Raw genomic sequence first — 25,632 nt, forward strand, 5'->3', positions numbered from 1 at the left:
GCAGGGCGGGATGGGGCTGGGTTGCTCACTGCTGCCAGCGCCAGGCCCCCCACTAACCCTCCAGTCTGCCCTGGACCCTGCGTAGGTCCCCCTGAAGCATAGGGCCCCCCAAAGTGCAGGGCCCTGGGCGGTTGCCCCGGTCCATCCTATTGACGGGATGGCTCTGCTTGGGCACCACCAAAAATTATACAAACCTGGCACCTATGGTGCTTGCATCTCCTGACTTTAGCCTGCCATTTATAGTGACAACCGATGGAAGCCTGCATGACCTGGGTGTGGTGCTCAGCCAGAGGGGGCCAAGTGCATGATCACATACGCAAGCCAAGGGCTGAAGAAGTCAGAAAGACATGACAAAAAATACAGTGCTTTTAAACTAGAACTGCTGGCCTTTGAAGTGGGCTGAAATATTTAAGGATTATTTAGCGTACTCTAAGGTCACAGTGATCTCAGATCACAGTCCACTCTGATACCTCGCAATGGCTAACTTAGGCACAACTGAACACTGGTGGGTGGCCCAACTTGCTGCATTAACTTTTGAATTACAGTATAAACCTGCAAAAACAACGAGAAGTCCTTGTGGCACCTTGGAGACTAACAAATTTATTTGGGCATAAGCTAAAGCCCACTTCATCAGATGCATGGAGTCAAAAATACAGAAAGCAGTATATATATGAAAAGATGGTATAAACCTGGAAGACAGAACATCAATGCAGTCACCCTATCTAGATTGCCTCTACAGGAGGGATCAGAAGAGAGCGAAGATCTGGAAAAAGACTTGCTGGTCATTCCTGCAGGTGTTGTGCAGACCTGTTTGTGGCTAGAGAATCCAAAGCCTGAGGATGAAGTGATGGTAAAGAATGCAATAAAAAACCTGGTAAAAGGGAGTGCGATAATCTTGGAGTACTCATGAGAGGAGATCCAAACTCTGCAATGAGAAGGCAATGTCCGACCTGTCTTAGTGGCAGTCACAAGCCAAATGAGGCCAGACCAGACATTTGGGGCCAGATACCCCCAGTCTAAGAAGCTGGCCAGACAGTAGGAATGATTTAGATTGCACCGCAGAGTGCTGTTCTAGATGTCCTACCACCCCCCCGAGATGGCAAAGAAGTGTGGCAGTTAGTGGTGTCTGTTTTGCTACGCCGGCAAGTTTATGAAGCCAGGCATGATCATAGGGGGCATTCTGGAGACAGGAGCACTCGAGGTGCTGAGGAGAAACTATTACTGGCCCACGATGGGTAGCGAAGTACAATCAGGGATCCATCAGTACAAACGGTGTGCCCTAGCCAAGGATGTGTTTCCTCCCACCTGAGCCCCTTTAATCTGTACTAATATGACTGTCCCAATGGACTACACACTGCTAGAGAGATCTTCAGAGGAGGTATGACAACTTATTGGTTCTCATGGACACGTTTACCCAATTCAAGTCGCAGTTCCAACTAGAAACCATACAGTGTGGACAACAGCCGAAGTCCTCATGAAACACTGGTTTGCGGATCAGGGGAGGAATTTTGAGTCAGAGGTGATGTTTGAGTTGTACAAACTGTACGGCATAGGTAAAAGCTGAACAACGCCCTATTGTATGTAAGGAAATGCTCAGTGAGAGAGGTTTAACTGGACAGTACATGACAGGCTAAGTTCACTCCCTCCCAAAAAAGAAGCGAGCCTGTCAGGAACATCTCCCTGAGTTGGTGTTGACCTATAACAGCCACATCCATTCATCAACAGGTTATGCTCCTTTTTATTTCATGCTCGGGAGAGATCCCAGGTTGCCAGAGAGGGCCCTGAAGAAGATGGTGTGACCAGTTTGGATGACTGGGTCAAAGGTCACCATGACAGGCTGAAGACAACCTGTAAATTTGCTCTCAGTATAAATAAAGACACAGCCCAAAGTAGGAAAAGGACTTATAATCACAAGTCAAGTGGGGCTCTCATCAAGCGAGGTAACTGTGTACTAGTTTGTAACCATAGACACTGGGGGCATAATAAAATAAAGGACAAGTGGGAGTTGAATTCCCCGCATTGTAATCACACACAACAATCCTGAGCTGCCAGTTTACACGATCCAGCCTGAATGCCTAGTTTCTTCTCATGCAGGAAGGCTTTTGGAACATGAAGAGTTTTGCAATGTTCTGAGCATTGTCAGATTTGGTCATATTCTGATTTCTTCTGTGGGATCACTGCCAAGGATTCTTTACCCAAAACATCTTGACCTCAGTAGTTTTACCCTGGGAACCAATAGTTCCAATGTCTGCAGTAGATGCAGATGTCTTTGTGTATCATGCACGGAAAGGCTATCTCAAGACATCTCACATTAACGTGATGCCTTACAGAAGCATGTTGCACTCGAGGATGCAATATTATAGAACGAGGCAATGTGCTGAATAGAGTCAGACATTTCATCCTGCTTATCTAAAAGAGTTTTCATTAAACTTCCCAGCTGACTGCCAAAATATATTAAAAAAAGAAAAAGAGTACTTGTGGCACCTTAGAGACTAACAAATTTATTTGAGCATAAGCTTTCGTGAGCTACAGCTCACTTCATTGGATGCATACAGTGGAAAATATAGTGGGGAGATTTTATATACACAGAGAACATTAAACAATGGGTGTTACCATACAGACTGTAACAAGAGTGATCAGGAAAGGTGAGCTATTACCAGCAGGAGAGTGGGGTGGGGGAACCTTTTATAGTGATAATCAAGGTTGGCCATTTCCAGCACTTTACAAGAACAGTAGGAGGGGACAGAAACAAGGGGAAATAGTTTTATTTTGTGTAATGATCCATCCACTCCCAGTCTTTATTCAAGCCTAAGTTAATTGTATCAGTTTGCAAATTAATTCCAATTCAGCAGTCTCTCGTTGGAGTCTGTTTTTGAAGTTTTTTTGTTGAAGAATTGCCACTTTTACGTCTGTAATCAAGTGACCAAAGAGACTGAAGTGTTCTCTGACTGGTTTTTGAATGTTATAATTCTTGACGTCTGATTTGTGTCCATTTATTCTTTTACGTAGAGATTGTCCAGTTTGGCCAATGTACATGGCAGAGGGGCATTGCTGGCACATGATGGCATATATCACAGTGGTAGATGCGCAGGTGAACGAGCCTCTGATAGTGTGGCTGATGTGATTAGGCCCTATGATGGTGTCCCCTGAATAGATATGTGGACACAGTTGGCAACGGGCTTTGTTGCAAGGATAGGTTCCTGGGTTAGTGGTTCTGTTGTGTGGTGTGTGGCTGCTGGTGAGTATTTGCTTCAGGTTGGGGGGCTGTCTGTAAGCAAGGACTGGCCTGTCTTCCAAGATCTGTGAGAGTGATGGGTCATCCTTCAGGATAGGTTGTAGATCCTTGATGATGCGTTGGAGAGGTTTAAGTTGCGGGCTGAAGGTGATGGCTAGTGGAGTTCTGTTATTTTCTTTGTTGGGCCTGTCCTGTAGTAGGTAACTTCTGGGTACTCTTCTGGCTCAGTCAATCTGTTTCTTCACTTCAGCAGGTAGGTACTGTAATTGTAAGAACACTTGATAGAGATCTTATAGGTGTTTGTCTCTGTCTGAGGGGTTGGAGCAAATGCGTTGTACCGTAGAGCTTGGCTGTAGACAATGGATCGTGTGGTGTGGTCTGGATGAAAGCTGGAGGTATGTAGGTAAGTATAGCACTCAGTAGGTTTCCGGTATAGGGTGTTTATGTGACCATCGCTTATTAGCACCATAGTATCCAGGAAGTGGATCTCTTGTGTGGACTGGTCCAGGCTGAGGTGGATGGTGGGATGGAAATTGTTGAAATCATGGTGGAATTCCTCAAGGGCTTCTATGGGTACCCACATGGCCCCACAGTATGCCAACATTTTTATGGCTGACTTAGAACAACGCTTCCTCAGCTCTCGTCAAGGTTCCAGGGTGTCCAGTGTTACAAGGGAACTCTTCTTTCCCCCTGAAGACATGACAATCCACAAGGAACTCCACACACTGAAATTTGAAGGGTTCCCCTCACCCCTATGCAGGCAGGGGCAGCAGGTCTTTAGAAATTTTGGTGGTGCCCAGAACGCTCAGAGCCTGCCCCCCTCTATCTCCACCCCCGGCCCGCCTAAGGCTCTGGGAGGGAGTTTGGGTGGAGGGAGGAGGTCTGGGGTGCAGGCCCTGGGCTGCGGCAGCTGATTGGGGTGCAGGACGGGTGAGAGATTGGGCTCTGGGAGGGAGTTTGGATGGGGGAGAGGGTCTGGGGTGCAGGCTCTGGGATGGAGTTTGGGTGCTGGGTGCACGCTCCGGGCTGGGGCAGAGGGTGGAAGTGCAGGAGGGGGTGAGGGGTGCAGGCTCTGGGATGCAGTTTGGGTGCAGGGGCTTGGAGGGAGTGTGGAGGGCTGGGGTGCAAGCTCTGGGAAGGGGTGGAGGGGTGTGGAGCTTATCTGGGGCTCCTAGGCAGGGCGGACTGGGGGTCCCCGTGTGCTGCTACCCCCAGGCACTGCCCCTGCAGCTTCCCATTGGCTGCAGGGGAGCTTGGGGCAGGACACAGACCCACCCTACCCAGGGGCCGCAGGGCAGGGCTGGCAGCCATGTGGAGCAAGCAGGCAGGAAGCTGCTCAGCTCTGCTGCGCTGCCGGTGGTGAGTGAGGGCCCCAGGCTGTTTTAAATGGGCTGGGGGACCCACGGGGGAGGGGGATGTGTGCCCGGGGGCAGAAGGCAGGGCCGAGGGAGACCCGGCCTCAAACAGTGCTGGAGCCAGGCCTATGGTGTCTGGGCACCAGGAATATTCCTGGTGCCCAGACACCACGGGCCCATAGAACTCACCGCCCATGTATGCAGGTTATTCCCAATTAGAGGTGAATGGGTCACAGGGGCCAGGATTTTCAAAAACAGGAACTTAAAGTTAGGCACCAAAATCCATATTTAGACATGTAATAAGTGGCCCGATTTTCAAAAGTCCTGAGTACCCAACAGTTCCCACTGAATATTTAGGTCTTGGTTAACTAACTCACACAGAAGAAGTTAAAGGAAAGTGGTAGTGCTTTGCACATCTGCTTTAACCTGGGAACTTTGCTAAGCGTTGTCGAGCTTGTGTCAGACGTTTAATTCTTTCTTTCAAATTTTTCCTTTCAGTGGCGGCATCTTTCTTCTCAAGAAGAAGAATGCTAAACTGATCTTTGTCTTGCAAAAGTTGCAACATTTCAGTCTGTAACTTTTCAGTGTAGTCCTGGAGGACATAGGACTGAATAATCAAAGGAATTTGAGTGGAGAGACGATTGCCTGCACCCTAAGGGAAAAGAAGATCATCAACAGGATGATGTATCAATAGTCAAGGATGTATGAGGGAAACACAGAAAATAGGATCCTGCAATTTTACAACTGATCATTCCACTTAGAGGCTTTCTAGCTATTAGGCTGGGAATAGAAAAGTATAGTTAATTAACTCCCTTTCATGTTGTGGTTATGACTTCTCAGTGTTACAACACTCCAAGTAATAGGGCACACTATTACACTTGGCAGCACGTGGTTATTCCATAGCTTACTGCAAATTGTGAACAGTAATGGGAACAAGTACCAAAAAGCAATGACTACAACTAGGGATATTTGAACATTTGTTGTCCGTAAAGGTCTTCTGTGTTCAGTACTGTTAATCTAGTATTTACTCGAAGCATACTACTTTCTTTAAAAAAAAAAAGTTACGAGTAAAGGAATCACCCCTCTCCTTAAATGTCAGCTGTACATTTCCCCCCAGGTACTTATGTTCTATAAAGTAGGACTGATAGGGGGGAAATACACGGACAAGAAACTCACCTTGAAATATGCATTCAAGTGATAAGCCATTTCATCAACGGAATGCTGTTTTTGAGATGCAATAGACTTAACATGAGTAACAGCAACACCAAAAGGGAGGACTTCATGAGCCTTCCTAGTTTCCTGTAAATCTTCACTGTAAAGACTGTCCTGACAGTAAACGATGCGTTCCATTTTGAACTGATTGGCAATTACAGTTTCAGCTTCCTCCTCTTTTTTTTGTTTTATGTCTTCAATTCTATTCTATGATTTAAAATTAGAAGAAGAATCAATAGAGCAGACCCAATACCACCCAACAATTTATAAAGCAACTCATGATGCTTAAGCATCCATCCAAATGTATCTACTTTCCCAAAAGAAGCAACAGTCAGCACTGACTGCAGTCTGTAGAGGCAAACGGTCCACCCATGACAAAGGTATTATTAGACACTCACTGAATCATCAACCTCTGCTCAAAAAACAGCTGTAGAGCATTTTCCACTCTAAGCATAGATCCAGAAACAACCTACATTGTATCTCTGATTGTCAAGGCAGTCATGAGATACCAAGATGACTCAATACAGCTTTCCTCTGTGTAGACATCAAAGCCACCCAGAACAACAAGCCTCAGTGATTTCATTTGCAGGCTGCACAAAGCTGTAGTCAGCTTGGCTGGAATGCAGAGGGGCAATAGACTACTCTGAACCCCCCATATCATTACTAGGTTAAGCTCATCCCACAACACACACTTAGGAGCAGGGAGATTCCCAGTTTTGAAGTCAGATGCGAAGACTGAAGCTATACCACCACCCTGAGCCTTTCAGACCATACTGAGAATGCAGCTGGGGTGAGCTGAGCTGGCAAAGCAGTAGCTGCACCCTCCACCCAAGTCTCTGTGACACCTTCAGAGTCAGGAATCTCCTCTATGATTAAATTATGCATCAGTTTAATGACCAAATTAACCTATTTATTAACAAACTATTTTGCATTAAACTAAATGAAAGTCAAGGTCTCCTCTAATTGTGCTCTGTATACTTGATGTAAGGGGACTGTTGCCCCCTTACTAATATTCAGTGGGGTGTTTTGGTTGGCTAGCTCCCAGTGCTCAAAGGGGAAAGGTCGATGGGAAATCAGGACCCTGAGACTGACAGTCCCCAGGAACAATGGGGAGAGGCCAATGCTCCAGGTCAGCCTGAATGACAGGGTGGGCAGGCTAATCAGAGAGTCAGGAGGCCAGGGAGGTCCCGTTCTCCATGTGAGCTGGTTTTGCCTGGGTCAGACAGAGTGGGGCCGAGCTAAGGAGAAAGCAGGGGTCCAACGTGAGCTGGGGAGCAGAGCTGTGCCAGATACAGAGACAGCAGACTTGCCCTGGGAGCATAGCCAGCAACCAGAGCCAGAGGGGCCAGAAAAGCAGCCCAGGAAGAAGGTCGGTGCTGGGAGCAGAGTCACAGAAGCAGCCTGCAGAGCAGACCTGTCCTGGGAGCAGAGCTGCAGCAACCAGAGCCAGAGGGGCCAAAGAAGCAGCCCAGGGAGCTGGAGGCAGAGCAGCAGCAGTGCAGAGACAGAGTGGTGCAGCTGGGGCTGGAGCAATCTGGAGCTGGGTGCCGTGAGCAGCTGGGGAGACTGAGGGGGACCCTGGGCAGCGGGCCCAGCACAGGAAGATGCCTCAGCCAAGGGGCTCTGCAGGCCAGGCTTGGGTCGTAACCCCGACAGCGCGGGGGCGACACTGGGAAGAAGGGTCCTGCCACTTAGAGCCTGAGAGCGTGTGGCCACCACCAGAGCAAGTGTCCAACCCACAGCATCCCTGCAGCACAGCCAGGGCCTGAGCAGGAGGCCTGGGACTTACAAGGAACAGACTGTGACCTGCCCTGACGTTCCAGAGACACTGTTTGTGATGTTCCCTGCCACAGAGCGGGTTGATGTGTTTCCTTTAACCTTTCCCATTTTTCCTTATTCTTTTTAAAATTAAGTGTTGATTAAATAACTTGCATTTGCTTTAACTTGTATGTAATGGTCAGTGGGTCAGAGAAGTGCACAGTGCAGAGAGAGTACCCCGGAGTGGGGACACCCTAGCCCCTGTCCTAGGTGACCACAGCAGGGTTGGGGGTCGAGCCCCCAGGAATCCTGGGCCCAGCCTTGTTGGGGATATGAGGACTCTGCCAGACAGGAGAGTGGAAGGGGAGTCCTCAAGGGCAGCGAGGCCACTGGGTAAAGGAAGTGGGAGCGAGGACTCAGATCCTTTCGCTAGCCCACTTCACCAGGATAGTGCAGAAGCCAGGAAAGTTCCCCACAAGAGCGGGACTATTCCCCCACTTACACTGAGGCAAGACCTCACAGGACAGGCTAACTGCCAGCCTACATGTGAAGATTGTCCCACCAATTCCCCCTTTGACAGCAATCAGGGAACTGAAGTCCCACAAACTATGCACCCAGTGGAACTTCATGAGTTTAACTGTGATTCTGGTCTCAGTGTAATTCTGGAGTGACTCTAAGGAGGCCTGTGAAGTTACACATGTGTAAAACCAGTTACGTGAGATCAGAATCAGGCCCCATGCCCTCAAGCTCATGGCATTATTGTTCAGCACCTTCACTTTTATGCATCTGTTGCTTCACTACGTAACTTTGCACTCTACACCAGGGAGTCTCAAACTGGGGATCAGGATCCCTCAAGGAGTTGTGAGGTTTTTACATTGGGGGACATGAGCTGTCAGCCTCTACCCCAAACCCCGCTCTGTGTCCAGCATTTATAATGGTGTTAAATATATAAAAACATTTTTTTAATTTATAAGGGGGGTCACACTCAGAGGCTTGCTGTGTGAAAGGGGTCACCAGGACAAAAGTTTGAGAACCACTGCTCTACACCATTAACTGAATACAGTGGTAGACATTTTATCAATTAGTGGGAAGTTATACAGATAGATAATAGATTGACCAAGAGTGAAGATAGTTCTAAGCACATGCCATTAATGATGATGTAGATACCATAAATCAGTGGTTCTCAACCTTTCCAGACTACTGTACCTCTTTCAGGAGTCTGTTTTGTCTCGGGTACCCCCAAGTTTCACCTCACTTAAAAACTATTTGCTTACAAAAATCAGATGTAAAAATACAGAAGTGTCACAGCACACTAATACTGACAAATTGCTTTCTCATTTTTACCATATAATTATAAAATAAATCAACTTGAATATAAATATTGTGCTTATATTTAAGAACATAAGAATGTCCATACTGGGTCGATCAAAGATCCATCTAGCCCAGTATCCTGTCTTCCAACAGTGGCCAATGCCAGGTGCCCCAGAGGGAATGAACAGAACAGGTCATCATCAAGTGATCAATCCACTATCACCCATTCCCAGCTTCTGGCAAACAGAGGCTAGGGACACCATCTTTGCCCATCCTGGCTAATAGCCATTGATGGGCCTATCCTCCATAAATTTATCTAGTTCTTTTTTTGAACCCTGTTATAGTTTTGGCCTTCACAACATCCTCTAGCAAAGAGTTCCACAGGTTGATGGTGCGTTGTGTGAAGAGTACTTCAGAGTATATAGAGCAGTATAAACAAGTCATTGTCTATATGAAATTTTAGTTTGTTCTGACTTTGCTAATGCTCTTTATGTAGCCTGTTGTAAAACTAGGCAAATATCTAGATGAGCTGATGTACCCCCGGAAAACCTCTGCGTACCCCCAGGGTTACATGTACCCCGGTTGAGAACCACAGCCATAAATAGCCCCTTACCTTAGCTGCTCTGAAAAGATAGAAAAAGTTCTCAAAGTGTTGCATGGCAATTTCAGTAAAAGTTTCTCGTACAAGCTCTAAAAAGACAAAGGAGGAATAACTATAATTTCACATCATCAGTATAAATATAAGAACTGTATGAGTCATTAACAAATTGGGTTCAGCTGTAGCTTAAATAATGTTTTAATTTGAAAGCTTCGTGGTTTGCGTATTTCTATTCTGTGTGGGTGATGGTTTTGTGATATGCATTATTTTGTGATGTGTATTATTTTGTGTTCCAAGTGGTAAAAAATGTTTTCACTTGCAAATCAGTTAAATAAAAATATTTAAACTTAATAAACTTTAAGTATTTTCAGTTCATTTGCCTTTGAGGCCCTGGTCTAGCAAAACACTGTAAACATATTCTTCTCTTTAAACACTTGAGTAGTCCAATCCATTTGGGGATTTGGAGCCTGGGTATGGAAGACTTGTAACACTGCAACTAGAATCATATTGAGTCCATGGGTCCTGTGGAGATTGTAATGGCACTTGCACAAAACAGAGTAAAATGAATTTGACACTTCCACCAAAATTATCTGTATCATACTTCCACAGATTGTAGCAATATATTCTTACTTTAAATTTGATGTAGTTTTAGTGATAACTCTTTAATCTATACTATTCTCCTACCTACATTTAAAAATGATTTGGTATTTATGGTCTCAGTGAAAACATTTGCATTTATATATTTGATCTGAAGCAGTACGTGGAGGACTGAATATTTCAATATTTTACCAGTTAGCTACACTCCACAAGTTGTAAGTACCATCATTCTGATTCCAGCCCCAAAACTCATCTGCCCCCTAAAAACTTGCCATATGAATTAAAGCTAAGTGGTTATAAAAGCAGCTAAATGAATATGGTCAAAGTTTATGGCAAACTAAGTGAATGAAACTCACCAGTCACTGTCTTCAGTATCATGATAGCTGGTGATTTCAGCAGCACAATTTGTTGTTTCACAATGGCCTCAAATGTCCTGTAATTGACAAACCCTGGGAGCTCTCTTCCACGATAGTGATTTTCAAAGCCCCACACTTCTTCTTTCATAATTTCTTTTACTACAGCAATTAAAACAACAGCACCATTATTTCTAATAATTCGAGATGTGTTTGTTTTTATACTAAAATCTATGTGAAAAGGCCTGGATTTAATAAGGGGCAAAACTATTTCTTAGTTCTCATGTGTCTATTTGGATGCAGAACAGCTACAGCAACACTCAGGTTAGCGTAAGGAATCTGAAGATTGTAGATATAAAGTTTTGACTTGTTGGATTACTGTATGTACACTCTGACTGGTTAACAAACCTGCCTGTAGTCCTGTAGATATTTGAGGGGGCAGAGTTAAAGTCACTGCAGGAAGGATCTCTGAATTATCTGAGTTGTGTGTAACAGGCTGAGATATCAAAGGGGCCTAAGGCACTTGGGTACCTACCTCCATTTGACCATTTTGAAAACACAGCTTATCATCTCAAATTTGACATTACAATAATGTTGTTGTTTAGCATGCAGAGAGATTCACAGTCACTTTTCCAATGAAGTGGGCTGTAGCTCACGAAAGCTAATGCTCAAATAAATGTGTTAGTCTCTAAGGTGCCACAAGTACTCCTGTTCTTTTAACAGGCTGTGTTACCTTTAGCGAGCTGAAAGAACGAGGCGTACTTGTGGCAATTTAGCAAGCTGGCATTCCTGGAGAAGTATTAGCAAATACACTACCTGCAGTACTCCAGAATTTTGATTTGTGTCTGTGACTCTGGTAAATCAACTTGCTAACAGTCATGGAAACAAACAGCTCAAAACAACCCAGGAATCAAACGTGCATCATTGCAAGGATTTACTTTCATTAGCCTTAATTTTTAGGGCTGGTACAACTTTAGGTAGAACAGAACGGTGAGAGTAGAAATCATTAAAAGTAGTGACTGGGTTACACTAAACTCTATACTTGAACACCCGCAAAATTTACATAGGCTTGGGTCTAGATATGGAATTCGCCCTTTGGACTAATCTCTAATGATGGATAAGGGCCCCCAACAAGAACAAGCTGGTCCATGCAAGCAGACCTTTGCGTCCATATGGAGCCCCATTGATTTCACTAGGGCTCTGGGCGCTCACAGATGTCTGTCAGCGCAGAACAACTTTCAGGTCAAGTGCCAACATTTGGTGCTTACCTTTCAGTGTACTGTTATTAACATGGGCTTCCCATTCATTAAAGAACTTGCGAACTTTTGTGAATAGTCTTTGTTTTGTTTTATCAGTTACAATTTCTTCTCCTTGCACTGAATTCATGATGTCCTGGTTAAAGAGTTTGAGTTTCTGTAAAGAGACAGGAAATTGCCAAACAACTCAGGGGCTAAATTCAGACCCTGAGCTGTTTGCAATGGTACATAACCCAAACTTTGCAGCAGGGAGGGGAAATGCTGGAGCAAATGTTACACACTGCTCCCTGAAAAACTATGGAATTCACACTCTGCAGGTTGTCTGTAGCTCCAGCTGTGGAAGTGACATTCTGAGAGGCAGTCAGACCTCACAGGCTGTGTATTTCAGCACAGTAGTGCTCAGACTGTGTGGCCTGTGACTTGCTGTCTCAGGACATTGAGGTTCAGTGACTAGGACAAAGACTCAGGAGGAGACCTAGGGTTCTATTCCCAGCTCTGCCACGGACTTGCTGTGTGATCTTGGGCAGGTCCCTTCATTTCTCAGTGCGTTTCCCTCTCATCCTTTGTTTGCCTTGTCTATTTAGGTTGCAAGCTCTTCTGGGAAGCAAATATCTTTTAATCTGTGTATGTACAGTGCTTAGCCTAATGAGGTCTTGATCTCAATTTGGGCTGTTCTAGATGCTCCGGTAATACAAATGAATAACAATAATTCTCCTTGTTTCCAGCAGCTAAATTTCATCAAAAGAAACTAAAAATACATTGAACGCTTCCCTAATGTTGTTTTTCCATGTAAGCAATTACTGTAGCAGAATGCCGTGTTATTCTGAATGTGAGTGAAAGTGATGTACAAGGCAGTCTGTGTATTAAAATATGGTCCCGCCAGATTTAAAGTTTGAGAACCTCTGTTTTAATGCATATCCCCGATCCCTACTCACTGCACACTACTGGGATTGTTTGAGTAGGGCTGTGAAGCAGTAGTACGGGATTCATAGATTCATAGATATTTAGGTCAGAAGGGACCATTATGATCATCTAGTCTGACCTCCTGCACAACGCAGGCCACAGAATTTCACCCACCACTCCTGCAAAAAACCTCACTACCTATATCTGTGCTACTGAAGTCCTCAAATCATAGTTTAAAGACTTCAAGGAGCAGAGAATCCTCCAGCAAGTGACCCGTGCCCCATGCTACAGAGGAAGGCGAAAAACCTCCAGGGCCTCTTCCAATCTGCCCTGGAGGAAAATTCCCTCCCGACCCCAAATATGGCGATCAGGTAAACCCTGAGCATATGGGCAAGATTCATCAGCCAGATACTACAGAAAATTCTTTCCTGGGTAACTCGGATCCCACCCCATCTAATATTCCATCACAGGCCATTGGGCCTATTTACCATGAATATTTAATTACCAAAACCATCTTATCCCATCATACCATCTCCTCCATAAACTTATCGAGTTTAATCTTAAAGCCAGATAGATCTTTTGCCCCCACTGCTTCCCTTGGAAGGCTATTCCAAAACTTCACTCCTCTGATGGTTAGAAACCTTCGTCTAATTTCTAGTCTAAATTTCCTGGTGGCCAGTTTATATTCATTTGTTCTTATGTCCACATTGGTACTGAGCTTAAATAATTCCTCTCCCTCTCCAGTATTTATCCCTCTGATATATTTATAGACAGCAATCATATCTCCCCTCAACCTTCTTTTAGTTAGGCTAAACAAGCCAAGCTCCTTGAGTCTCCTTTCATAAGACAAGGTTCCCATTCCTTGGATCATCCTAGTAGCCCTTCTCTGTACCTGTTCCAGTTTGAATTCATCCTTCTTAAACATGGGAGACCAGAACTGCACACAGTATTCCAGGTGAGGTCTCACCAGTGCCTTGTATAACGGTACTAAAACCTCCTTATCCCTACTGGAAATACCTCTCCTGTTGCATCCCAAGACCGCATTAGCTTTTTTCACGGCCACATCACATTGGCAGCTCATAGTCATCCTATGATCAACCAATACTCCAAGGTCCTTTTCCTCCTCCGTTACTTCTAATTGATGTGTCCCTAGCTTATCACTAAAATTCTTGTTATTCATCCCTAAATGCATGACCTTACACTTCTCACTATTAAATTTCATCCTATTACTATTACTCCAGTTTACAAGGTCATCCAGATCCTCCTGTAGGATATCCCTGTCCTTCTTTAAATTGGCAATACTTCCCAGCTTTGTATCATCCGCAAACTTTATTAACACACTCCCACTTTTTGTGCTAAGGTCAATAATAAAAAGATTAAATAAGATTGGTCCCAAAAACGATCCCTGAGGAACTCCACTGGTAACCTCCCTCCAGCCTGACAGTTCACCTTTCAGTAAGACCCGTTGTAGTCTCCCCTTTAACCAATTCCTTATCCACCTTTCAATTTTCCTATTGATCCCCATCTTATCCAATTTAACTAATAATTCCCCATGTGGCACGGTATCAAATGCCTTACTAAAATCTAGGTAAATTAGATCCACTGCGTTTCCTTTGTCTAAAAAATCTGTTACTTTCTCAAAGAAGGAGATCAGGTTGGTTTGGCACGATCTACCTTTTGTAAAACCACGTTGTATTTTGTCCCATTTACCATTGACTTCAATGTCCTTAACTACCTTCTCCTTCAATTTTTTTTCCAAGACCTTGCATACTACAGATGTCAAACTAACAGACCTATAATTACCCGGATCACTTTTTTTCCCTTTCTTAAAAATAGGAACTATGTTAGCAATTCTCCAATCATACGGTACAACCCCTGAGTTTACAGATTCATTAAAAATTTTTGCTAATGGGCTTGCAATTTCATGTGCCAATTCCTTTAATATTCTTGGATGAAGATTATCTGGGCCCCCTGATTTAGTCCCATTAAACTGTTTGAGTTTTGCTTCTACCTCAAATATGGTAATGTCTACTTCCACATCCTCGTTCCCATTTGTCATGCTACCATTATCCCTAAGATCCTCTTTAGTCTTATTAAAGACTGAGGCAAAGTATTTGTTTAGATATTGGGCCATGCCTAGATTATCCTTGACCTGGATTACCTGGACTGGTCAGAATACAGGTGGAAAACAGTGTTGCTTTTAAAAATCACTATAATTTTGTGCAAAATATTATGGCCTTGTAAATATGGAATAGGATGACTTATTCTTGATTTCTATTACGCCTTTGCCTAATACAGCATCTTCTATTATCAGCAACTTTCAGTGCATTGATATAATTAATGCAACCAAATGTAATTCACCCATTGTAGTATCAAAGCTGACATTGATAAAACAGGAACAATTTTATTTTTAATCTGGTTTATTTTATTGGTGAGTATATATTCTGGATTTATGAAGACCAGGAATTAAGGGTAATGCTCATGGTCTAGTTCTCCTATGTTAAGAAAAGTGCATGTGGATGTGTCTGTAGTTAGTGATTTCATGAAGCAACACACTGAGTATGCAGCGTAGAAAAAGAGACCAACTTGCAATATCCACACAATTCCAAATGCTAACCAACAGTTTTTATTCACATGAGTTACCAGATCCATATTTATACTCACATCTACTAGGAAGAGCATCTGCTCTTCCACTGATTCTGGCACACCTTTGCCATATTTTTGTAGCTTGTTGTTTGCCACCCGGAGTTTGTTCTTTATCTGATTTTCCAAAGTTGGTAGTGATTTCTGTGAGGGAAAAATAATAGAATCATAGAAATGTAGGGCTGGAAGGGACTTTGCAAAGCCATTAAGTCCAGCTGTCAGTGCTGAGGCAGGACCAAGTAAACCTAGACCACCCCGACAGGTGTTTGTTCAACCTGTTGTTAAAAACCTCCAGTGATGGTAATTCCACAACCTCCATTGAAAACCTGTTCCAGAACTTGACTATCATTATAATTATAAAGTTTGTCCTAATATCTAACCTAAATCTCCATTGCTGCAGATTGAGCCCATTGCTTCTTGTCCTACCTACATTGGACATGGAGAACAACTGATAACAGTCCTTTTTATGACAGCCCTTAACAGATTTGAAGACTGTTACCAGGTGTCTCCTCACTATTATTTTCTCCAGACTAAACTTGGCCAGTTTTTTTAAAAAAACCTTTCCTCATAGGTCAGGTTTTCTAAACCTTTTATCATTTTTGCTGCTCTCCTCTGGACTGTCTCCAATTTGTCCACATCCTTCCTAAAGTTTGGTGCTTAGAACTGGAAACTGAACTCCAGCTGAAGCCTCACCAGTGCCAAGTAGAGAGAGACAATTACCTCCCATGTCTTAAATATGACACTCCTGTTAATACACTCCTGAATGATTTAAGCCTTTTTTGCAACTTCATCATGTTGTTGACTCATATTCAGTTTGTGATCCACTATAACCCCAGATCCTTCTCAGCAGTACTACCTCCTAGCCGGTGATTCCCATTTTGCAGTTATGCATTTGATTTTTCCTTCCTAAATAAAATACTTTTCACTTGTCTTCATTAAATTTCATCTTGTTGATTTCAGACCAATTCTCTAATTTGTCAAGATCATTTTGAATTTCAGGGGTTCTCAAACTGGGGGTCGGGACCCCTCAGGGGGTTGCGTGGTTATTACATGGGGGGTTGCGAGCTGTCAGCCTCCACCCCAAACCCCGCTTTGCCTCCAGCATTTATAATGGTGTTAAATATATAAAAACATTTTTTTAATTTATAAGGCGGGGTCGCACTCAGAGGCTTGCTATGTGAAAGGGGTCACCAGTACAAAAGTTTGAGAACCACTGCATCCTGTCCTCCTGCAACCCCTTCCAGCTTGTTGTTGTCCACAGATTTTATAAGCATACTTTCCACTCTACTGCCCAAGTCATTATCAAAAATATTGACTAATACTGGACCCAGGACTGACCACTGTGGGGCCCCACTATATGCCTTTCCAGTTTGACAGCAAGTCATTGATAAGTACTCTTTGAGTACGGTCTTTCAACCAATTGTGCACCCACCTTATAGTAATTTAATCAAGACCACATTTCCCTAGTTTGCATATGAGAATGTCATGTGGGACTGTGTCAAAAGACTTACTAAAATCAAGGTATATCACATCTACTGCTTCTCCCCTATCCACTATGCCAGTAACACTGTCAAGGAAGGAAATTAGGTAGGTGTGGCATGATTTACAAGGCATCGACATAAAACTGGTATGGATCTCCTAATCCCCAGTTTAAATCAGGGGACACATATAGAAATGTACCTTGTCATAAATATAAAGGGAAGTGTAACCACCTGTCTGTATACAGTGCTAGAAAATCCCTCCTGGCCAGAGGCAAAATCCTTTTACCTGTAAAGGGTTAAGAAGCTCAGGTAACCTGACTGGCACCTGACCCAGAATGACCAATGAGGGGACAAGATACTTTCAAATCTGGAGGGGGGGAAAGGCTTTTGTCTGTCTGTGTGATACCTTTGCCAGGAACAGATCAAGGATGCAAGCCCTCCAACTCCTGTAAAGTTAGTAAGTAATATAGCTAGAAAATGCGTTAGGTTTTCTTTGTTTTGGTTTGTGAAATTGGCTGTGCTGGAGAAATGTGTATTCCTGTTTTTGTGTCTTTTTGTAACTTAAGGTTTTGCCTAGAGGGATTCTCTATGTTTTGAATCAGACTGCCTGTAAGATTATCTTCCATTCTGATCTTACAGAGTTGTTCTCTTATCTTTTTTTGTTCTCCTAATAAAGTTCTGATTTTTAAGAATCTGATTGGGTCTTTTGCGTCTTAAAAATCCAAGGCTGGTCTGTGCTCATCTTGTTTATTCTTAAGCCTCCCCAGGAAAGGGGGTGTAAGGGCGTGGGGGGATATTTTGTGGAAATAGGAACTCCAAGTGGTTCTTTCCCTGATTGTTTGTTAAATCACTTGGTGGTGGCAGCGTTTTACCTTATCTAAGGGGAAAGACTTTGTGCCTTGGGGAAGTTTTAACCTAAGCTGGTAAAAATAAGCTTAGGGGGTCTTTCATGCGGGTCCCCACATTTGTACCCTAGAGTTCAGAGTGGGGAAGGAACCCTGACATACCTAATGCTTCTTAAAGATCTGTAAATTGCTTTATGCTAAACTATTAGCTAAAAATATTAATTTATGAGAAAAGGTCTCCCTTATATTTATTTTCTACAAGCTAGTTAAGGTTTCAGAAAGTTTTGACCTGCTACTACATAGCTTAAATAAATATCTTGGCAAAAGATCCAAACAACATTTGATCTTTTGTGTATTCACCAAATAGTTTTTTAAAGAGCCAATAGCCCAAGTTTGCTAACTTACATTAATGTGCTCTATCAGTTCCTGCGTAAGTCTCTCTGCCAAAAGTGGGATAGTAGCTTTTCTTTCTTCCAAAAGAATACTAAAAGAGATGAAAGACTATAATAAATAATAATAACAACAATAATATCATCCCAAATAATTCCTTCTTTCATCCCAAAGGATTCCAGAGTACTTCATACACTACAGTACAGATACTGACCGATCTGGCCAGCTATATACACTTACTAATAGTATTCAAAATGGTCAAATTATTTCTTGCAAGCATGCAAATAACACATTTCCAGCATGAATTTTTGGAGAAATAAAATGGACGTAGGCATTCTCAGAAAAGTTTATCTGTGACAAAGACCTTCTACAGCATTTGTGATCCTCAGGAATGATGGCGCTATCAAAGACCAGGGTGAGATTAAAGGAACTAGAGAGAAAGCCTCCTCAGCAGATAGCCATCAGTGGTGGCATTCCCTCCAACCATAGGCGCCGACTCTGTGGATGCTCCGGGGCTGGAGCACCCACGGGGAAAAATTGGTGGGTGCTGTGCACCCACTGGAAGCTCCCCTGCCCGCCCCAGCTCACCTCCGCCTCCTCCCCTGAGCGCGCCGCATCCCACTTCTCCCCCCTCCCTCCTAGCGCTTTCTACTGCGAAACAGCTGTTTTGCACTGCAAGCGCTTGGAGGGAGGGAGAGGAGACGGAACGCGGCACACTTGGGGAAGAGGAGGTGCTGGGGAGGGGTCCAATAGGGGCAGGGAGGGGGCAGAGTTGGGGCAGGGACTTTGGAGAAGGGGTTGGAATGGGGGCGGGGTAGGGGTGGGGAAAGGGTGGAGTTGGGGCGGGGCCGGAGGGCGCGAGCACCCACCAGCGCCAGGGAAAGTTGACGCCTATGCCTTCAACAACAGCTGAGAGCAACTACAAATCTGGCTGCTCTGGAGACAAAAATGAAAGCTCTCCCATTGTTCTTGTGGAACTAACAATAAAAAAGTAATTAATTAATAAGCATTTCACTCTGTCCCTGAAATGAAAGAAGAGAAGCAGAACACAGGTTTCTCTTCAGAGCAGTGTGGCCTACTGGATGGAGCACTGAACTGGGTCTTGGAGGATGTAGATAGAGCTGGGTGAAGTTTTCCATGCAAATCATTTTTTTTTTTTTTTTGGCTGAAAAATGCAGATTCGGGTTCGCTGAAGCAATTGATGAATTCAGGTCAACTTTGGCAAATTGTTTCAGTCAAATAAAAAAAGAGTCTGGAAATGTCAAAAAAAGAGAAATTTTTGGAATTTGTGTTTCAGAAAGATATTTTGTTTTGAAATTTCACTCAATTTATTTTAAAAAAATTATAAAAGATTAAAAATTCTCCAAAATAAAATATTTTGTTTCATGTCGAATGTTTACAACTCATTCATTTTGTCAGGAAAAAAAATTAGCGACGGAATTGAAAAATCAGTTATTTGCACAGGTCTAGCTTTCATTTCTGTTTCTGACTTTGCCATAGGCCTTCTGGGTGATCTGAAGCAGGTTGCTTCATTGTTTTCTGCCTCAGTTTCCCCATCTGTAAAATGGAGATGATATTGAGCTACTTTGTAAAGCACTTTGAGATCTACTGATGAAAGTATTATTTTGATGCTGATTATGACATTGTCTGTTCTTGGGAAGAGGAAGAAAAGAGGATTTTAGGTCTGTGGATAGGCCACTCGTGGATTTATGGAATTTTGTATGGTGCTCACACACCATAACTATGAACAGATTTTTGTCTCTGATAATAGAGATTAGCTGGTAGCGACAAATGAAAAGATGATATTTTTTTATTCAGGCAGCTGGGTGCAGACAGGACTGTAGTTTTCTTTTGCTCTGTAATGCCCAGGCTAAGTGTGCAACCAGATTTGAGCTGCCTCACATTCCTGGCCGGGTCTAACCAGTCATGGGTGGAATGCCTGCCTACGCAACATCTCCTCACCCCCATTTAAATCAATATTAACACCGAGAGTCACATTGTTTAGCTAGGTCCTAAACTACTCCAACTACAAGGGTATCAAAAGTCTCCATGCCATTGTCAGTGAACTACTTCTATTCCTGAATGAGTGAATTTACTCTGTTCCATATGCACAACTCAGGGCTAGACTGTGAATTCAGGCACAATGCTAAGCTAGGGGTTGTGTGTAAGCTGCACCTTCCCAGGAGGTACTATAACCCAGAAACACACCGCTGAGTCACAATTCCTCCCCTGCTTCCGCCTTCCCCTCAGCAGGTGGTAATTTACTGATGGCCACAACCACAAGTGAACTCCTGACTATCCTGGCCAGTAAGATGACAAAGCCAAGGCCCACTCACCTGCTCCAGTTGGGGTGTAAGCAAGCAAGTACCCCTACTTACTCCTGTGTGCTTGCACCCAAAGCCTGAGGAGCCCACGTAGAAGCATAAGGTGGATACTTACTCCATCTACTTCCCTTTGTGCATGCATAGTCCAACTCATAATCAGTGGCATAGCTAGGTGGAGCAAACGGGGAGCGGACATAAAGAAAGGTGTCACCCGCTTGTGCTCACTGGGCGGCGCTCTGGGTCCTCGGCACCACGGAAGGCCCTCGCTGCCGAAGTGCCGCCGGACCCGGAGCACGTGAAGACCCTGCCGCCGAAGTGCCGCTGGACCCGGAGCATGTGAAGACCCCGCCACCGAAGTGCCGCTGGATCCAGAGCACGTGAAGACCCTGCCACCAAAGTCCCGCTGGACCGGCTGGTGAAGACCCGGAGCATCGCCAGGTGAGTAGAAATTTAAAAAGGCGCCAAAACATTAAAAAGGCGCCACTTGTGCTCAGTGGGGGAGCAGCCGCTCCCCCCGCTCCCCTCTTAGCTACGCTACTGCTCATAATGTGTCCTAATGACTGGCTTTAACCATTGCATGGATGTATAAGGGCATGCATTTACTCACTTTTCTGTGATTTTTTTTTAAACTCTTAACAGGGAAGAACCTGTCCAATATTCAGTGTGTATTGATTTTAAAGCTACCTAAAATATTCATGCTCCTCAAAGAATTCTCTCTCTTTCTGAATTGCAGAGGCCAGTGTCAAGTTGTCATGGATGTCCTGCTGCCCACGACATTTAACAATCATGTAGCCCTTCCTTAGGGGGACACTGAGATTTCGGACAATGTCAACGACATCGCTCTCAGTTCCTCTGTCGACCAAATCGGGTTTTGTGAGAATCCCTGTGAAGTAACAAAACAATGATTGTATTTAGAGAGGTGACACACTTTGTAGATGGAAGCACCACTCGTGCTTCCACAGTTAGGACTGAGTTGACTTTTGCATTTAAAACAGGGATCCAATCACTTCATTATATATGCTGTATTTTTCATATCTTTCCCCCCAAAATCACAGCATTTACTCTCTTTTTTAAAAGAATTTACAAGCAAATTGGTTTAAATGAATTAAAATGATTTTAAAATGGGTCCTTAAGACATTTAACACTTAGTGTCACAGTATCTGATATCCAGAATAATCTCAATAAAGGAACAAAACAGAGTTTTCACCATGAAAGAAAAAAAGAGAAATTCTAATGTGTCTTTAAAAATCAGTTTAATCTAATCTGGGGACACTAAAATGCCTCAGTCATAACCATATAGCTTTTCCATGGCGTCACTACAGGTCAGATTTAAGGTTGTTTGGGTGCCTTACCTGTGGATTTCCATACCCTAACATATTTGTATTTCTTCTAAGTGTAACCTTATGTCTGAATTTCCTTGGTTTATAATGCTTGGTTTTTGGATAATGACATCAGTGTAATCTTTACTTACTGTAAATTACTGATCTATTCACCCAGCCTGAACTCCATCTTAACATAGTTTTAGTCTGGGAATGTATGTGTGTGTATATCATTATCCACACACAGGGCCAGATCCTCAACTGGTATAAATTGGAGTCGCTCCATTGAAACTGAGGATCTGACCCACTGTCTAATATACATCTTTTTGAATACTTGATGTTTACTACCTTATTAATGCATTATGAATGTAGCACACTTGCACCTATGTCCTCTTTCCATAGATTTCTAAATACTACACTATATATTTTAAAGAACTCGTGAGGGCCTAAGTGCCATGGAGTGCCCAGGAAAGGACTTCCACATGAGTATATTCTCCCTGGAGAGTCATTAAAAGAAACTCCCAAATGATTCTAGGCTTACAAAGTATCAGAACAGACAACTGCAGGAACATTTTACAGAATAGGATAACGCTCATAAATTCAGGGGAAGGGGATGGTCACTCCTTTAGCCATTTTCCCCTAAAGCAGTTGTGATTTTTTTTGTCTGAAATTTAGATTCTGAAATGAAGCATGGATAGGAAAATCCTGTGTGGATTTCAAATGATAGCAAGCCCATCACCAAAATACAAATCTCTCGTTCCTTTGCTGCTTTTCTAGGATTCTTTTAGCTACCTGGGTAACTGGTAGAAAATGCTCAACCTCTCCAGTGTTTAGTAATAAACATTCTTTGCAAGTACAATGACTTTTCGCACAACACAATACCATTTTATTTTTAAATATATGTATCTTTACTTACCTAGAGTTCTCTCCCCCTTAGGATCCACCTCTTTAGCCATTCTTAGGGCCTCTGTAGTTGCAATATCCACATTACTTGGTACAACTACCAGATTTATAGTTTGTTGCTTACAAATATACATTTTAATTAGATTTATGATCTGTAATGAAATAAGAAATGTAATAAAAGTTTATTACTTCACATAGGCTATGGTAGGTAAGTCCTATTACAAGTGGTAGGTTTGGTTCTTCCAGATTTCATAGCTTTCAAAGGAATTTATTTAGCTACCCTCCCCCCACCTCCTAATGTGGTTATGCCGACTGCATAATTGCCTAGGTGCATTATGGTGTTTTTTCACTTGCCTCAAAGCACTGAGTACTGCCGGAGGCATGGGATAGAACTTAATGGTTCAGTGGTTTGGGTCCAGTACTGCAAAAATCGTGGTCAGATTTGATAGCATATCATTAGTATTACAGATGTGACTATGGGACGAAAACTTACATGAGAATTTCAGAAGAACACAATACAGCCTGAAATCTTACCATCTAAAGGTAAAATTAAAAGTGTTAATAAACATATGTAAACATACTACATTTGACCAACTTGAACAACATTGTTTAAAAGCACAGAATAACATTTATGATGGTCTTTATTGTAATAGGTTTACAAGTCCAAGCAGGTACACTTAGAACTAAATTAGGAATGATTAAGCAACATCAAATTTTAGCTTTTTATGATGCTATTGAAAACTTGAAGACAACAAGTCTTACAATATAACAGTTAGGCCCAGATCCTCAGCTGCAGCTCAGGAAGTGGATGTGTGCAAATGAGTTTAACACACTTGTGTATCCCCTCAGCCTTGGGGCTGGTAGTCAGTGGACTGATACTGAGCATAAATTAGGGCAGCCTCAGAGTTGCTCTATTTTATGCCAGATGCCCATGGCCTCAGAGGACCATGACTCTCAGGGGTTGCTGGGGCATAAGTAAGCCCTGAGCATGCCATTTTCAGATGTGCACCTTCTTTTCCCATGCATTTAAAATATTGTTTTGAAAGAGACAATGAGAAGTCATTTGCCTCAGTGTAAATGCCAGAGGGTCATTACAAAAATAAAAACATTAGATCAAAAATTTCAGTGAAGCCACAGAAAGTAATTTCTGCAGGCTGACTATTGTCCTCATCAGTGTTTGAATCAGACAAGCTTTCTAGAGCATCCTTCTTTCTTCCCCAGAAATGCAGAGTCAACTTTTGGGACACCACTAAGGATGCAAAGATCAGATGCCCTCAGCTCTGGGTGAGTCCAAGGGAGATTTTGAATGGACAGAAAATCTAACCACCACCTTCTCCTTCAATTAGAATAGAGTAGGGAGAGGGAAGGAGGGAAAATAAAAAGGAAAGATGGAGGAGGATTAATGGGGATGGGCAGGAAAGATAGCGGGATTGGTGCCTGGAAAGATGACCTTCCTGGGGGCCAAAAATCCCTGTAACCAACTCTGCTGAAACCTCTGCAGGGTGAACGAACGCACATGCAAGCACACACACAGTTCCATTAGAGCACATGGAACTCTAATGGAAGTTAGAAAATGTCTCAAACAAACACTCTTATCTACAGAATCTAGAGTTTTCCCCCTTTTGGTATATGGCACATCCTTCTCAATGCTAGCACTTCCTCCACTAAAACCCTAGCTTGTTATATCTTACTTCTTCTTGGGAAATTACATATCTGTCTGTTCTGTGCCACCATTAAACAGAAGATTATGCAGATCAAGACACCCTAATCTCTTTTGCCATCATTTACCAGTTTCCCAGCCCAGAATTGCTACATACTTTACCTGATTTCCAATGTCTTTTGGCTGATTCCCCACAGCCACCCTCGCAATCCCTGGCAGATCAATCAGTGTCAGATCTGGAACATTCGGGGAGCTAATTTCTAGGGAAATTAATTCTTGGCTAATGCCCACTCCTTCACCAGCCATTGCATCCTGGGCTAGAGGAAGGAGACATAAAAGCAAAGATTAGATGCTTGTCATGGAATTTAGACTAGAAAATAATGGGGATTAAGAAAAAACCTATTGCTAAATTTATTTCTATAGAAAATGTGATCTCAGAAAAGCTATCCCTTCATTTTAGCTTTGAAAGAAGATTTATAAATATAGTATAAAATAATAAAGATTAGTCTTCATTTTTTATACTGTAAAGGACAACAATATCCAAGACTTGGCCCAGGGAATAGCAAATATCAGCCCCAAAGAACAGTGGAGTGCTAAACCACAAGCTTGCTGCTAATCTGTCAGCATCCAGCGTAAGTGTATGTCTGGTTTGAAGCACAGAGTATAGCTGGGTGAAATTTTTCACACATTTTTTTAAGCGAGAAATGTAGATTTGGTGAAACCAAAACATTTCACAAATTCATGTCAATCTCACAAAATGGTTTCAGCTAAAAATATGTAAAACAAATTTCAAAACAAAACGAACTTCCATTTTATTTCAAAACCATTCAAATGGCTAATATCAAATAAACAAGTTTCGAGTTGGTTGAAATGAAATGTTTTATTTGACCTGAAACAATTTTTTTTCCAATTCACTGACAATTTTCAGTTTGACTCAAAACAAGATTTTTTTTTTTTCCAAAATCACCAGTGAACCAATCAATTTGTTATTTGGCCAGCTCAGCAGGGAACCCACTTGCAGATATTACCTATTGTAAGCACTATGCACACTTATGGAGCTATAGGAAAGCATAAGTGATGATAATGTCTTAACTAGGCACAAACATCCAGAACAGAAGAGTGAGAAATCCCCACTTTTTACAATGCCATTGCAAACGCAGGCCTCAATCCTGAAATAAATTCCTGTGCCCAGACAGACATCATTGCAGAATCAGGGCCACCAGGAAATACAAGATTCAAAGTATGTTACTGACGCCCCAGGTTACATTTACCTTTCCTTATTTCTTTTTCCACTTCTGAAGGACCATTCAATTCTTGCTTTATCTCCAAGTAAGTAATTTTTCCTTTCCATTCCTGTGTATAATGCACTTTCTTCAGTTTGAGCTCTAAAGGACATCTGGTAACAATACCTATCAAATTAAACAAACATAAAGCACTAGTCATGTATGAAGAATGAAACACGTTTCCCTCCTCTTTGGAAGCCACTGAA

The 25,632-nt window shown here is 42.9% G+C and overlaps 1 protein-coding gene across 1 annotated transcript in view; it reads right to left on the bottom strand.

The window, feature by feature from the left end:
• Positions 1 to 2,533: 2,533 nt before the first annotated feature.
• Positions 2,534 to 25,632, bottom strand: part of LOC144265573 (interferon-induced GTP-binding protein Mx1-like) — a 30,882-nt gene continuing 7,783 nt past the window's right edge. The window contains exons 4-14 of the mRNA XM_077818282.1: positions 25,415 to 25,552; positions 24,306 to 24,460; positions 22,497 to 22,635; positions 20,946 to 21,144; positions 17,953 to 18,031; positions 15,243 to 15,365; positions 11,688 to 11,832; positions 10,423 to 10,581; positions 9,485 to 9,561; positions 5,767 to 6,009; positions 2,534 to 5,242 (exon numbers count right to left, since the gene is read on the bottom strand). Coding sequence (XP_077674408.1) covers positions 5,012 to 5,242; positions 5,767 to 6,009; positions 9,485 to 9,561; positions 10,423 to 10,581; positions 11,688 to 11,832; positions 15,243 to 15,365; positions 17,953 to 18,031; positions 20,946 to 21,144; positions 22,497 to 22,635; positions 24,306 to 24,460; positions 25,415 to 25,552 — 1,688 coding nt within the window. The 3' untranslated portion in view covers positions 2,534 to 5,011. The remainder of the gene's footprint in view (positions 5,243 to 5,766; positions 6,010 to 9,484; positions 9,562 to 10,422; positions 10,582 to 11,687; positions 11,833 to 15,242; positions 15,366 to 17,952; positions 18,032 to 20,945; positions 21,145 to 22,496; positions 22,636 to 24,305; positions 24,461 to 25,414; positions 25,553 to 25,632) is intronic.

This window comes from Eretmochelys imbricata, chromosome 1, assembly GCF_965152235.1.
Source record: "Eretmochelys imbricata isolate rEreImb1 chromosome 1, rEreImb1.hap1, whole genome shotgun sequence".
NCBI classification, from domain to species: domain Eukaryota; kingdom Metazoa; phylum Chordata; order Testudines; family Cheloniidae; genus Eretmochelys; species Eretmochelys imbricata.